This window comes from Oryctolagus cuniculus, chromosome 7, assembly GCF_964237555.1.
Source record: "Oryctolagus cuniculus chromosome 7, mOryCun1.1, whole genome shotgun sequence".
Classification (NCBI taxonomy): domain Eukaryota; kingdom Metazoa; phylum Chordata; class Mammalia; order Lagomorpha; family Leporidae; genus Oryctolagus; species Oryctolagus cuniculus.
This window is the reverse complement of record NC_091438.1, coordinates 109,986,008-110,000,048: the sequence shown is the minus strand read 5'-3', so window position 1 is coordinate 110,000,048 and position 14,041 is coordinate 109,986,008. Positions and strand designations below refer to the sequence as shown.

Below are 14,041 nucleotides of genomic sequence, written 5' to 3'. Positions count from 1 at the left end.
CAAACAAACAAAACAAAACTCCGTGAAGAATGATTTAGTAATTTCTTGTTTTAAGAAATATACCATAAACACCATCTAGAAAATAATTTGTGGGGCAGTGTTGTGGCACAGTGGATTGAGCTTCTGCTTGTGATGCGTGCATCCTATATTAGAATGCCTGGTTCTAGTCCTGGCTACCCACCTCCTCTTGAACTTCCCATTAGTGCACATCCTGGGAGGCAACTGAAGATGGCTCAAGTACTTGAGTTCCTGCCACCCATGTGGGAGGCCTGGATAGAATTCCAGGCTCCTTGCTTCAGCCCTGGCTAGTGTGGGCATTTGGGGAGTGAAACAGTGGATCAAAGATCTCTCTCTCTCTCTCTTTACACCGTGTTTTTCAAATAAATAATAAACATTTGAAAAAGGAACCCAATTTGTAACTTGCAAAGAATGTTGTTTAATGCTTTTCTTGACTGAGGCTCTGGTGATACCAACGGAAGGTAGACTAAATTAGAATTTTAGCATATCACTGTGGCAGTAAAATCAGATATTTTAGATACTAAAGGGATTGAAGGGGCCAGCGCCGTGACTCACTTGGCTAATCCTCCGCTTGTGGTGCCGGCATCCTATGTGGGCACCCGGTTCTAGTCCCAGCTGCTCCTCTTCCAGTCAAGCTCTCTGCTGTGGCCTGGGAGGGTAGTGGAGGATGGCCTAAATTCTTGGGCGCTTGCTCCTGCATGGGAGACCAGGAGGAAGCACCTGGCTTCTGGCTTCTGATCAGTGGAGCACGCCGGCCATAGCAGCCATTTGGGGAGTGTACCAACAGAAGGAAGACCTTTCTCTCTCACTGTCTAACTCTATCTGTCAAAAATAATAAAAAAAAGGGGGGGATTGAAATATACTGCATAACGGTCAAATCATCCCTTCACGTTATGCTGTGTACACAGATGAATTCTAATTAATTATTTTTAAACCAGGGAAGTTTTTTGAGATGGAGATTTTGAGTGAGAATAATTTAGAATTTTGCATTGAAACTGTTACTTTTAAAGTTCATTGTGGTTTCCTCATTTGTGGTAGATTTTTGTTTTCTCACTTGTGGTTATGCTAAAAAGCACTGTTTATCATGTTTTTCCTTGGCTCATCTCATACAGATGTAAAGAAATTATTCTAATAGACTGAATATATTGAAATATTAATTTACTCTGTTCTTTCAAAATCTCACCATACTTATTTTAAGGGGAAATAGAAAACTGTGAATTAACAAGAAATAATCCTTCCAGTCTTTTTTTTTTAGCCTAAACTGCCCTGGGAAATTAAATTAAGGAAGTTAAGTTTCCACATGACTAAGTAGCTGAATCCGGTGTCTTTTAGAACCACAAAAATAGAGTTGTTTATTTTAAAAATGAAAAAAATAAAAGTGTCTCAGCAATTTTTTAATCTATTGACTGTTTAGAAATATCATAATAGGATATCTTCACTGTAAATTTTGTAGTTGAACAGTTTGATTGATTTTTAGAGTTTAAAATAACATGGGTACATTTGTAATTTTGAGTATTAAATCTTTCTTTTGAACATTTTTGAATAATTTGTTAATAAAAGAGACTCAAGGTGAACAACTTCGTTATTAAGAGAAGTTCAGAGAATGTTAAAGTCGAGGTTTCATTTCTTAGGGATTTAACATCTTAGACATCTTAGTTATTGTTTGATGCTAATTTGTGGGGATATGTGGGCCTATGCATATAAAATTTAGGCATACACATGCATGACTTGTGTGTGTGTGTGTGTGTGTGTGTGTGTGTGTGTTTTTGACAGGCAGAGTTAGAGACTTTTTAGAAGTGGTCACTTAAATTTTTGTTATAGAAGTAAAGTAGACTTCAATGTTTATAGAAGAGTAAAACTCACTTTTAATTATATGAGGAGTAATTATACTGAATAATTAAACTACTAACAGCTTATCCTTAGTTTGTATGATGGTAGTTTTATTTTTTTTATCTACTCTATATAACATTGACAAGAAAAGTATTCTTATAGAATAGTGAAAAATATGTTCCAAACACATTTTAAATATTTTAACTTTGGGGGCAGGTGCTGTGGCACAGTGGGTTAACACCCTGGCCTGAAATGCTGGCATCCCATATGGCGCCAGTTCAAGACCCAGCTGCTCCACTTCCCATCCAGCTCTCTGCTAAGGCCTGGGAGGGCAGTAGAAATTGGCCTGGCTGGCGCCGCGGCTCATTAGGCTAATCATCTGCCTGCAGCGCCGGCACCCCGTGTTCTAGTCCCGGTTGGGGCGCCGGTTCAGTTCCGGTTGCTCCTCTTCCAGTCCAGCTCTCTGCTATGGCCTGGGAAGGCAGTGGAGGATGGCCCAAGCTTGAGCCCTGCACCTGCATGGGAGACCAGGAGGAGGCATCTGGCTCCTAGCTTCGGTGCTGGCCATGGTGGCCATTTGGGGGGTGAACCAGCGGAAGGAAGACCTTTCTCTCTGTCTCACTCTCTCTCTCTGTCTAACTCTACCTATGGGGGAAAAAAAAAAAAGTTGGCCCAAGTCCTTGGACCCTGTACCCACGTGAGAGACCTGGAAGAGGCTCCTGGCTCCTGGCTTTGGATTGGCGCAGCTCTGGCCGTTGCAGCCAGTTGGGGAGTGAACCATCAGATGGAGGACCTCTCCCTCTCTCTCTCTCTCTCTGTGTCTCCTCTCTCTCTGTAACTCTGACTTTCAAATAAAAATAAATAAATCTTAAAAAATTGTTGTTATTCTGAGTAAATAGTACAAATAGCAAGAGTGTCAACTAAAAATAACAATAAAAAAACAGTCCAGCAATTTATTCTACTTTTAAGTTACTTGAAATCAGATTATTTGTTTCATTAATTTCTATATTTGTCATAGCCCATTACCTTGCTTATTTATTTTATTTAGGGGCCATAATCTAAGAACCAGACTTTCCCTATACAAAATGTCTAGTTATTCACCGCCTGTATTTTCCCCTCACTGACTTTAAGGTGTCTTGATTTCTACATTCTGGTTTAGGACTATTCAGAGTGTTTCTGGTAGCTGGTGCTAGGAACTGTTGGAACCAAAGTCTTCCCGTGGCCTGCTATCTCTCTGACTTAGGAAGGAAATACATGCATGTGCATTCTCTTAAGTTAAAAATTTTGGGCCGGCGCCGCGGCTCACTAGGCTAATCCTCCGCCTAGCGGCGCCGGCACACCGGGTTCTAGTCCCGGTTGGGGCACCGGATTCTGTCCCGGTTGCCCCTCTTCCAGGCCAGCCCTCTGCTGTGGCCAGGGAGTGCAGTGGAGGATGGCCCAGGTGCTTGGGCCCTGCACCCCATGGGAGACCAGGAAAAGCACCCGGCTCCTGGCTCCTGCCATCGGATCAGCGCGGTGTGCCGGCCGCAGCGCGCTGGCCGCGGCAGCCATTGGAGGGTGAACCAACGGCAAAAAGGAAGACCTTTCTCTCTGTCTCTCTCTCTCACTGTCCACTCTGCCTGTCAAAAAAAAAAAAAAAAAAAAAAAAAAAATTTTGGAATTAGTAGATTCAAGTTTGGCAGCTTTTTAAAACTAAACTTTTTACTTTCTTTTTTTTTTTTATTTTATTTTTTTGACAGGCAGAGTGGACAGTGTGAGAGAGAGACAGAGAGAAAGGTCTTCCTTTTCCGTTGGTTCACCCTCCAATGGCCGCTGCGGCCGGCGTGCTGTGGCCGGTGCACCGCGCCGATCCGAAGCCAGGAGCCAAGTGCTTCTCCTGGTCTCCTATGGGGTGCAGGGCCCAAGTACTTGGCCCATCCTCCACTGCACTCCCAGGCCATAGCAGAGGGCTGGACTGAAAGAGGGGCAACCGGAACAGAATTCGGCGCCCCAACCGGGACTAGAACCTGGGGTGCTGGTGCTGCAGGCGGAGGATTAGTCTAGTGAGCCGCTATGCTGGCTACTTTCTGTAAATAATATGACTGTCTTGCATAAGATTTGGAAATGTAGACATTCATAATATAAAAAACAAGTACACAGAGACTATTGTTAACATTTTTTTAAAAGATTTATGTTTATTATTTGAAAGGCAGAGTGACAGAGGGAGAGGCAGAGAAAGAGATCTTCTCTCTACTGGTTCACTCCCCAGATGATCATAACAGCTGTGGTTGGATCAGTTGGAAACCAGGAACCTGGAACTACATCTGGGTTTCCCATGTGAGTGCCAGGGACCCACATATTTGGACCATCTTCTGCTGCTTTCCCAGGCACATTGGCAGGGAGCTGGATCAGAAGTGGAGCAGCCAGGATTTGAACCAGTGCCCACATAGGATGCCAGCCTCACAGGTGGCAGCTTAACCTACTGTGCTACAACACTGGCCCCTGGAAACATTTTTTTTAAAAAAAGACTATTTATTTATTTGAGAGGTAGAGTTACAGCCAGAGGGAGAGACAGAAAGGTCTTCCTTCTGTGGGTTCACGACCCAAGTGGTTGCAATGGCTGGAGCTGTGCCGCTCCAAAGCCTAAATCCAGGTGCTTCCTCCTGGTCTCCGAAGCCTAGAGCCACGTGCCTCCTCCTGGTCTCCCACGCAGGTGCAGGGGCCCAAGCACTTGGGCCATCTTCTATTGCTTTCCCAGGTCATAGCAGAGAGCTGGATTGGAAGAGAAGCAGCCAGGACTAGAACTGGCACCTATATAGGATTAACCTACTGTGCCACACCGTCAGCCCCTGGAAACATTTGTAATGGATATATCATCCATCATATGGAGGGACTATAGATAATTCATGTACTTTTAAAAGATTTATTGGGCCGGCACCGTGGCTCAATAGGCTAATCCTCCTCCCTGCGGCGCCGGCACACCGGGTTCTAGTCCTGATTGGGGTGTCAGATTCTGTCCCGGTTGCCCCTCTTCCAGGCCAGCTCTCTGCTATGGCCTGGGAGTGCAGTGGAGGATGGCCCAAGTGCTTGGGCCCTGCACCCGCATGGGAGACCAGGAAAAGCACCTGGCTCCTGGCTTCGGATCAGCGCAATACGCCAGCCGCAGTGAGCCGGCCGTGGCGGCCATTGGAGGGTGAACCAACGGAAAAAAGGAAGACCTTTCTCTCTGTCTCTCTCACTGTCCACTCTGCCTGTCAAAAAAATAAATAAATAAAATAAAAAGAAAAGATTTATTTATTTGAATTACATAATTACAGAGAGAGACAGAGACAGAGACAGAGACAGAGAAAAGGGGAGACAAAGATTTTGCATCCTCTGGTTACAATGGCTGAGGCTGAGCCAGGCTGGAACCAGGAAGTTGTAACTCCATCTGGATCTCCCACATTGTGCAGGGGCCCAAGTACTTGGACCATCTTCTGCTGCTTTCCCAGGCACATTAGTAGGGAGCTGGATTGGGAGCACAGCAGCTGGGACTTGAACCAGTGCCCACGTGGGATGCTGATGGTGCAGGTGGCTTAATCCACTGTGCAACACCAGCCCCAGATAATTCACACATTTTATAAACTCTTTTCCAGAATTTGTGAAATTACGTATGTAGTATGCTTGAAAATGTTTCTTTTATTTCAGTTGTCAGTTGAAAATACCTAATTCTAGTGAGAGTGTTGCTCATAATGTACCTATGCTTCATTAATTTATCAGTTCACTGAATCACTGATTCATTTAATAAATATATTTTTTTTGACAGGCAGAGTGGACAATGAGAGAGAGAGACAGAGAGAAAGGTCTTCCTTTTTTTATTTTTTATTTTTTATTTTTTGACAGGCATTTAATTGATTCATTTAATTGATTCATTAATTGATTCATTTAATTCATTCATTAATTGATTCATTTAATAAATATATTTTTTTTGACAGGCAGAGTGGACAGTGAGAGAGAGAGACAGAGAGAAAGGTCTTCCTTTGCCGTTGGTTCACCCTCCAATGGCCGCCACAGCCGGCGCGCTGTGGCCGGCGCACTGCGCCGATCCGATGGCAGGGGCCAGGTTCTTCTCCTGGTCTCCCATGCGGGTGCAGGGCCCAAGCACTTGGGCCATCCTGCACTCCCTGGCCACAGCAGAGGGCTGGCCTGGAAGAGGGGCAACTGAGACAGAATCTGGCGCCCCGACTGGGACTAGAACCTGGTGTGCCGGCGCCGCTAGGCGGAGGATTAGCCTAGTGAGCCGCGGCGCCGGCCCATTTAATAAATATTTTTGTGAACTACTCACATGCTAGGCAGAATTTAAAGAGAGTAAATATTTTAATACTGAGTTTAGAAAACAAGTAATTATAGTACAGTGTGATACATGCTGTGATAAATGAAGACATATGTTCTGAGAACTAAGCCTCATTTTGAGGTTAGGGGAGGTAGTCAGGGAAGTCTTACCAATCATATTGCAGGAGGCGAAACTTAAGCAGGGTCTTAGGGACAGTAAGATAGTCATGCAGTGAGAGTGAGCAGGAAGGTGTTTGAAGTCGCGGGAACAGCATGTACAAAGGCATGGAGGTATGGGATAGCTCCTGGAAGTTCAGGAAGCTTTAATATTAATATTAAAAGTAGTTTTAGCATATGGCAATGTGAGGGAGTGGCCAAAGAGGAAGCTAAGTAGGCCCAAGTTACTTCATTAAGAGCCTAAAATAGCATCCTGAAGTACCAAGGCTTTGTGCTAAGTGCTGGAGGTACAAACATGAATGCTGCACTGTCCTTGTGGAACAGATTTATAACTAATTATCAGTTGTATGTCAGCAGTTCTTAAATTAGTATCTCAAACTCAGACCTCTCCTTTGAGCTCCACATCTACATTCATATATCCAGCTGCCTAATTAATATTTCCTATTTGTCTAGAACATAAGCTGTATGAGAACAGGAATGTCATTGCCTTTGTTCTCTGCTGCATGACAGTGCCTGGCAATAACTTACTGAATAATTAAACAAGTGTATACTTTTCTGCCTGCTTCTCTGAGATGTGTCATATGCTGAATATCTTAAATTCATGATCTCTCTCTAACTTGCCCTTCTCCTAATGTTCCTTATTTCAATGATAGGCACCAACTGTTTAGTTTCACAGCCAGAAGCCTGGTGTATCTTTCATACATTCTTGTTCCTCACCTTCCACATTCATTGTATCACCAAGATTTAGTGCATTTCTGACACATTTCTTCATCCATCTGATTCTCTCTGTTTCCGCTGCTCCGGTCCTAGTTACTGTCGTCTCTGCTAGTTCTGTACGATTGTGGTAAACTCTATCTACTCCTGTCCTCTTTCAGTCTGTTTGTCATAGTGCTATTAGAGTAAAACAAGCAAAAAACTCCCACAGAATGCGGCTCTGATATTCCTGTTTGAAACCAATTGCTTTTAGGATAAAGAACAAAATTCTTAACTTGAGTATACAGGATCCTGTGAGCTCTGGCCCCCGTCTAACTGTATAGCAGCATCTTGTGCTACCCTTTTGGACTTTCTGTAACTCTAGTCATGTCTTTTTAAATTCTTCTAATATCATGTTTTATCCTACCTCAGAACTATCATAGATAATTAGTAGCTTTCCATATATATTATAAAATGGAATATCTATTGTTAAAAAGTGAAATCTTTGAATAGATATTTATAACCCTGAAAAGGTAATGTGCTATGCAGCATTCTTTTCTTAAGATGTAAACTGTGAATCATTGCAAATAAGTACAAGCATTTTCAGTTATAATTTCCTCTTTTCAATTTATATCATATATCTCAATTTTCACACAAGTCAGTTATGAAACAAATGTTCATTTTAATAATATACATTTTTATTATTTACATTTATTATTTTAAAGTAAGAAAAAACATTTTCAGTTGCAAATGTAAGCCATTTTGTTTTGAAAAAAGTGCTGCAGTATTGAGATAGGATGGAACAGTAGGAAATGTCTTAATTTCGAAAATAAAATCCAGCTAGACTTTATACGAAAGTAGTGACTTGATACAAGTGGTACTCTCCATTCTAAAGATAGTCAACATTTTTTTATAATATTTTACATCACCTTCTCTAATTACAAATAAAACAAATCTTAGATGTTCTTACTTAGGTGACTTAGTATATTCAATTGTGAGCCTTGGGGGGTTGGTTGGTTTTGTGGGATAATTTTATTGTTACATATTTATTTGGTAGTGAAAGTTTCTTGTAATTAAAAATATTTAGAGTGTCTTACTCTGTGAGATTAATATCTATAAAGTTAGTATTCTGTTTTCTGATTCTAAGAAGTTAGTTTGCTCATTTCCAGTTCAAATTCATATTTAATCATTTAAGTGACTTTAGCAGTGTGGTACACCTCATATGTCTGATTTGCCTTTGTCTTTATTTTTTTAAAGGTCAGTACAAAAGATTAAATTCTACAGAAGAATGCAATCAAGTGATGGCTTTTTCTTTAGAATTTGAATATGGAGGCCACAGGATCAGATGAAGTTGATAAACTGAAAACTAAATTTATATCTGCTTGGAACAACATGAAATATAGTAAGTACAGTGATTTAAAAATTGCATAAATCTGAAGAAATATTTGAAGATATATATTATCTTTTCTAAGTAACTGACAACAAATGCAGTGCTTTAGTTTGAAATATTTCTGTAAGGACTGTAGATAAGAATATCTTCTGAAGAAAGAGCTAAATATCATCATAAAGATTGCTTTGAAAACCAAGCATACTGGGTGGTACTTTTTTGTTTTTTAGTTTGAGAGAGCATATTGATGTCTTCTGGCTCATGTACTTTTCTTTTTTTTAAACATTCTAAAGCAAATAGAATTTATTCAGGTGATGATACCACCTCAACTCTTCAAATTCATTTACAGTCAGCCTTATATTTGAACTACGAAGTGAGCAAAATAGACTTTTGAACATAGAAAATAGAAGGTATAAAGTTTATGCAGACACCTCTGACTTTTCTCTTAGATATACCCTCAGGTTCATATATTTATTCATTTATTTGAGAGGCAGATGGACACACACACACACACACACACACACACACAGAGGGAGGGGGGGAGGGAGAGAGGGAGAAAGGAAGAGGAAGAGACATACAGAAAGAGTGTGAATGTGAACTCCCATTTACTGATTCACTCTCCAGACAGAACTGGGCCAAAACCTAGAGTCAGGAACTTGATCCATGTCTTCCATGTGGATAGCAGGAACCTAATTACTTGAGCCATCACTGCTGCCTCCCAGGGTCTGCATTAGGGAGAAACTGGAATCACAAGTTGTAGACAGGGATTGAACCTAGAGACATGGGCATCCTAACCAGTGTCTTAACCTTTAGACCAAACTCTGCCTGGTCTCTTATTTTTAATCTAGTTCCTTTTGATTTGCCAACAAATCTAGTGAGGATTATATGGTGATTTTTTTTTTTGAAACTCACTTCAGGCTGAAAACAAATTGGAGATAAAGAAACCCTCAAAGATTGAAAAGTACTTGGGCAGAACTCATTTCAACAGGAAGTTCATATTTGTTAAAAATGGGAATGATAACAAAATTCAGTAAAAGCCTTTAATAATGCGAATCCAGGTAAGCATAATTGGCACTTGGCTCCTGGTCCACTGGAAGTCATGGCCAGCTGGCTATGTAGTGAGCTATAATTTGGCTATAATATGACATTGTATTTTGAAAATTGTGAACATTATTTTTTTAATTAAGATATATTTCACACACTATAAAAGACATCTTTCTAAAACATACATTTTAAAAATTTCATTGTCAATTTAAAAACGTATATAACTTAGTGTTTTTTACTATATCCACACTGGAGGCCATACTGTGGCGAAGAAGGTTAAGCCTTACCTACGGTGTCGGCATCCCATTTGGGCACTGGTTGGAGTCCAGCTCCAACTTCCACTTCCAATCCAGCTCCCTGCTAATGCACCTGGGAAAGCAACAGAAGATGGCCCAAGTACTTGAGCCCCTGCACCCACATAGGAGACCCCAGAAGAAGCTCCTGGCTTCAGCCTGGCACAGCCCTGGCTATTGTAGCCATTTGGGGAATGAACCAGCAGGTGGAAGATCTCTCTCTCCCTCTTTGACTGTCTCTCTCTTTGTCTCTGGCTCTCCTTCTCTACAACTCTGATTTTCAAATAAATAAATAAAAATTCAATACATATATACTTATATATATTACATATGCTATATATTAGTATATATAATGCTATATATTATATCAGTATATATTATATAGTATATAGAATATATAGTATTAATATATACTATATAGCATATATAATATAATAGATAACATTATAAGCATGACCATACATTATATATTATATATAACAATATAATACATAATTATGTATTATATAATTATTATATACCATAGATTATATAAGATTATAATAATATACAATAACACTATATTATAATAAATATTTTATATATAATTATATGTATTATATATTTATATTATGTAGAAACATCATTATATTAGATTATATATATTATAAATATATAATAAAATATATAATATGTAATGAAATGTATATAGTATGTAATATTATATAACACAAATATATATTTATATATAATAAATAGTAAAATATATAATATAATCTATAATATATAATTTATAATATATAATATGTAGTACATACATATAAATATATATAGTTATATGTGTATATATATATATTCACACTTCTGTGCAACTGTCATCACTAATTCCAGAATGTTTTCATTATCTGCAGAAGCAGCCCTGTACCCATTAGCAGTGGCTTCCTATTTCCTTTATCTCTCCATCTCTAAAAATCACTAAATCCACTTTTTGTCTCTGGATTTAACTCTTCTAGACATGCCATATGAATGAAATTTATATGTGGCCTTTTGTGTCTGGCCTCTGTCACTTAGTATAGTATTTTCAAGGTTCATTCTTGTAGTATGTACTTAGTTATTTTTTTATATGAATGAATAACATTTCCTTTTATGGCTATACCCTCCTTTTTATCATTTATGAGTCGATAAATATTTGAGTTGTTTTTACTTTTTGGCTATAATGTTGCTGTGAACATTCACATACAAATTTTTGTGTGAACTCTTAATTTTCTTGGGTCTGTAGCTAGGAGTGGAAATACTAAGCCATATGTTAACTCTTAAGTTTGAGTTTTTGAGAAACTGTAGGTTGTTCTCTAAAGTAGCTGTATCATTTTACATTTCCACCAGCTATGTTAGAGGTTTTAAATTTAGCTATATCCTCATTAACACCTGTTATTACCCATCCTTTTTATTAGAGCTACTGTAGTAGATGTGACGAGATATCACATTGTGGATTTGATATGCATTTTCCTGGTAACTAATGATGTTGAACATCTTTTCAGGTCCTTACTGGCCATTCCTATATTTTCTTTGGAGAAATTTATATTCACCTGCTTTATCTTTTTCTGAATGAGTTGGGAGAGTTATTTATATATGCTAGATATAAGTCCCTTAGAAAATATATGATTTTCAAATATTTTCTCCCATTTTTGAGATTACTTTTCACTTTCTTGATAGTGTCCATTGAAGCACTAATTTTGGTGAAGTACAATTTAACTATTTTTTATTTGGTTACTTGTGTTGATGTCATAATAAAAAAATGCCTAAATCAAGATCATAAAAGTTTGTACCTACCTTTCCTTCTGGGAATTGTATTTTTTTTTAGCTCATACATTTATGTCTTTGATTAATTTTAAATTAATTTTTACATATGATATGAAATAGGAATCTGACTTTAATTATTTGTATGTGACTATCTAGTTGTCCCAGCATTATTTGTTGAAAAGAGTGCTGTTTCTCCACTGAATGATTTTGATAGTTTTGTATAAAAGCCAGTCGGCTATAGATGTATGTGTTTATTCCTGGACTATTAATTCTATTCCATTTATTTGTATGTCTGTCCTTATTCCAGTGTAGCATGGTCTAGATTACTGTAGCTTTGGAGTAAAATTTGGAATTAAAGAGTGAATCTTCCAACTTTGTTCTTTTTTAAGATGATTTTGCTTATTCTGAATCCCTCACATTTCTGTATGAATTTTATGATCATCTTGTAAATTTCTATAAGAAATCCAGCTGGGATTTTGATAGGGGTGTTCATTGAAACTGTAGGTCAAATTAGAATATATTGTAGTACTAACAGTATTAAGTCTTTCAGTCCATAGATATGTATGTCTTTCCATTTACTTAGGTCTTTCAAAATTTTGTTCAATGATGTTTTGTAGTCTTCAATGTATAAGTTTTACACTTCTTTTGCTAAAGGTATCTCTGTCCTTTTTGATATTATTGTAAAATGTATTCTTAATTTCATTTTGGATTATTTATTGCTAGTGTATAAAAATCCAAATTTGAAAAATTTGATCTTATATCCTATAACTCTGATGTACTCCCTTATGAATGGTAATAGTTTCTTGGAAATTCTTTGTATTTTTGCATAGAAGATTATGAAGTCTTCAAATACAGACTTATATGCTTTTGAAGTGCTTTAATCTATGAATAGGTTATATGATGAAGATTTCATTAGTAAGGTCTGAAAATTGTTGTACAAGTACTCAATAATACATTTCATTTGCATCCTAGGAATTATTATTTAACCCAAACACATGTTTATATATATAATAGCTTTAATAATGTATAGCCTTCTGTATTTAGATATTTAAATGTGCATAATAAAGTTATGATAATGTCACATCTTTGAAGAACAGATTGTTCAAGGTACTTAAGTGTTCTAGATAGCTTTATGTTACAGAGTAGTATTTTATTTTGATTTTCATTGGTGAAAATCATTCTAAAATGTTTTATTTATTTCCTTCCTTAGAGTTTTTATGGTGTGGAAGGACTAATTTTTTTTTAAGATTTTATTTATTTATTTGAGAGTTAAAGACAGTGAGAAGGGAGAGAGAGAAAGGTCTTCCATCTGCTGCTTCACTCCCCAAATGGCCGCAATGTCTATAGCTGCGCCGATCTGAAACCAGGAGCCAGAAGCTTCTTCTGGGTCTTCCACATGGGTGCAGGGGCCCAAGCACTTGGGCCATTTTCTACTGCTTTCCCAGGCTACAGCAGAGAGCTAGATTGGAAGAGGAGCAGCCGGGACTAGAACTGGCACCCATATGGGATGCCAGTGCCGCAGGTGGAGGATTAACCTACTGCGCTACGGTGCCGGCCCCAGACTAATGTTGATTGCCCACTGTCCACTAGGCTTTGTAGTAAATAATTTATGTCCTCATTTAAATTTCTTATCTCCCTGAGATAGGTATTGATATTCATTTTTTATAAATTAGGAAACTGAAATTAAGTGACATGTTCAAAGTTGAATCTATACCCATCCTCACTTGTTTCCCAATCTATTCTCTGAATATACTGTAAATAATTTAGGATTATTTCAGTCGAGATCAGGACTTTGTTATGATCACAGTGGAACTAGAAATGGCTCAACAGTTAAGATATAAAATTGAACCTTTTTTGAGAAAGTCTTTACTTCTACTTTCCCCCTTTCACCTTTGTTTGCATGACTTTATGATATGTATAAACTTAACTTCCTTTTTAAAAAGATAGTAAGTAAATCACCCTTGTTTGGTTATTCTAGAAAATCATTATTATCTTTATTTCAATACTTTTTATTTTCATTTTTGGAATCTTAGTTCTGATTTCAAATTGTTGACTTAATAGACTGTTTTGTTTTGTTTTTTTTTTTTTTTGAGTGTGTGAGATTCTGTTTGTGATAGCTAATCTCCAAAGATGGTGCTCAGTGAACTGCACCTTGTATTATCTCTTCTCCCATTGAATCCGGGCTGACTATGCCTCACATTAACTGGTAGAGTGAAATAGAAGTGATGCTGTGTCAATTCCATGCCTACCAGTTTAACAGGTGACTTCTGCTTGCTCTATTTTGGAGCTCTGAACTGGCATGTAATCACTTCTGATCCTATACTGGAGAAATCACGTGGAGAAACCTTATGAAGAGGAAATTCTGGGGAACTACATGAGAAGGATCAGCTGACTCAATGTCCCACTTGAACTTCTCTGATTTCTGCTACATTAGGGACTCCAAGCAAATCTCATGAGAGGACAACCCAGTTAATCCCAGTCAACTCACAGAACTGGGTGAAGTAAGAAAAAAAAATGCTGTTGTAAATTA

At 38.1% G+C, this 14,041-nt stretch overlaps 1 protein-coding gene across 24 annotated transcripts in view; it reads left to right on the top strand.

The window, feature by feature from the left end:
* The window catches only part of ATG4C (autophagy related 4C cysteine peptidase), a 98,377-nt gene that overhangs the window by 15,624 nt on the left and 68,712 nt on the right, over nt 1-14,041 (top strand). For 22 of the 24 annotated variants that reach the window (XR_007923616.2, XM_070078365.1, XM_008265139.4 and 19 more), the window contains one exon: nt 8,266-8,410. Coding sequence is in view for 21 of the 24 variants with exons in the window: in XM_070078365.1 (XP_069934466.1) it covers nt 8,335-8,410 (76 nt within the window). In the remaining 3 variants the exon portion in view is untranslated. Of the gene's footprint in view, nt 1-8,265; nt 8,411-9,312; nt 9,454-14,041 lie in introns of all 24 variants that reach the window. The other 2 variants (XM_051856418.2, XM_070078370.1) reach the window with 1 other exon arrangement.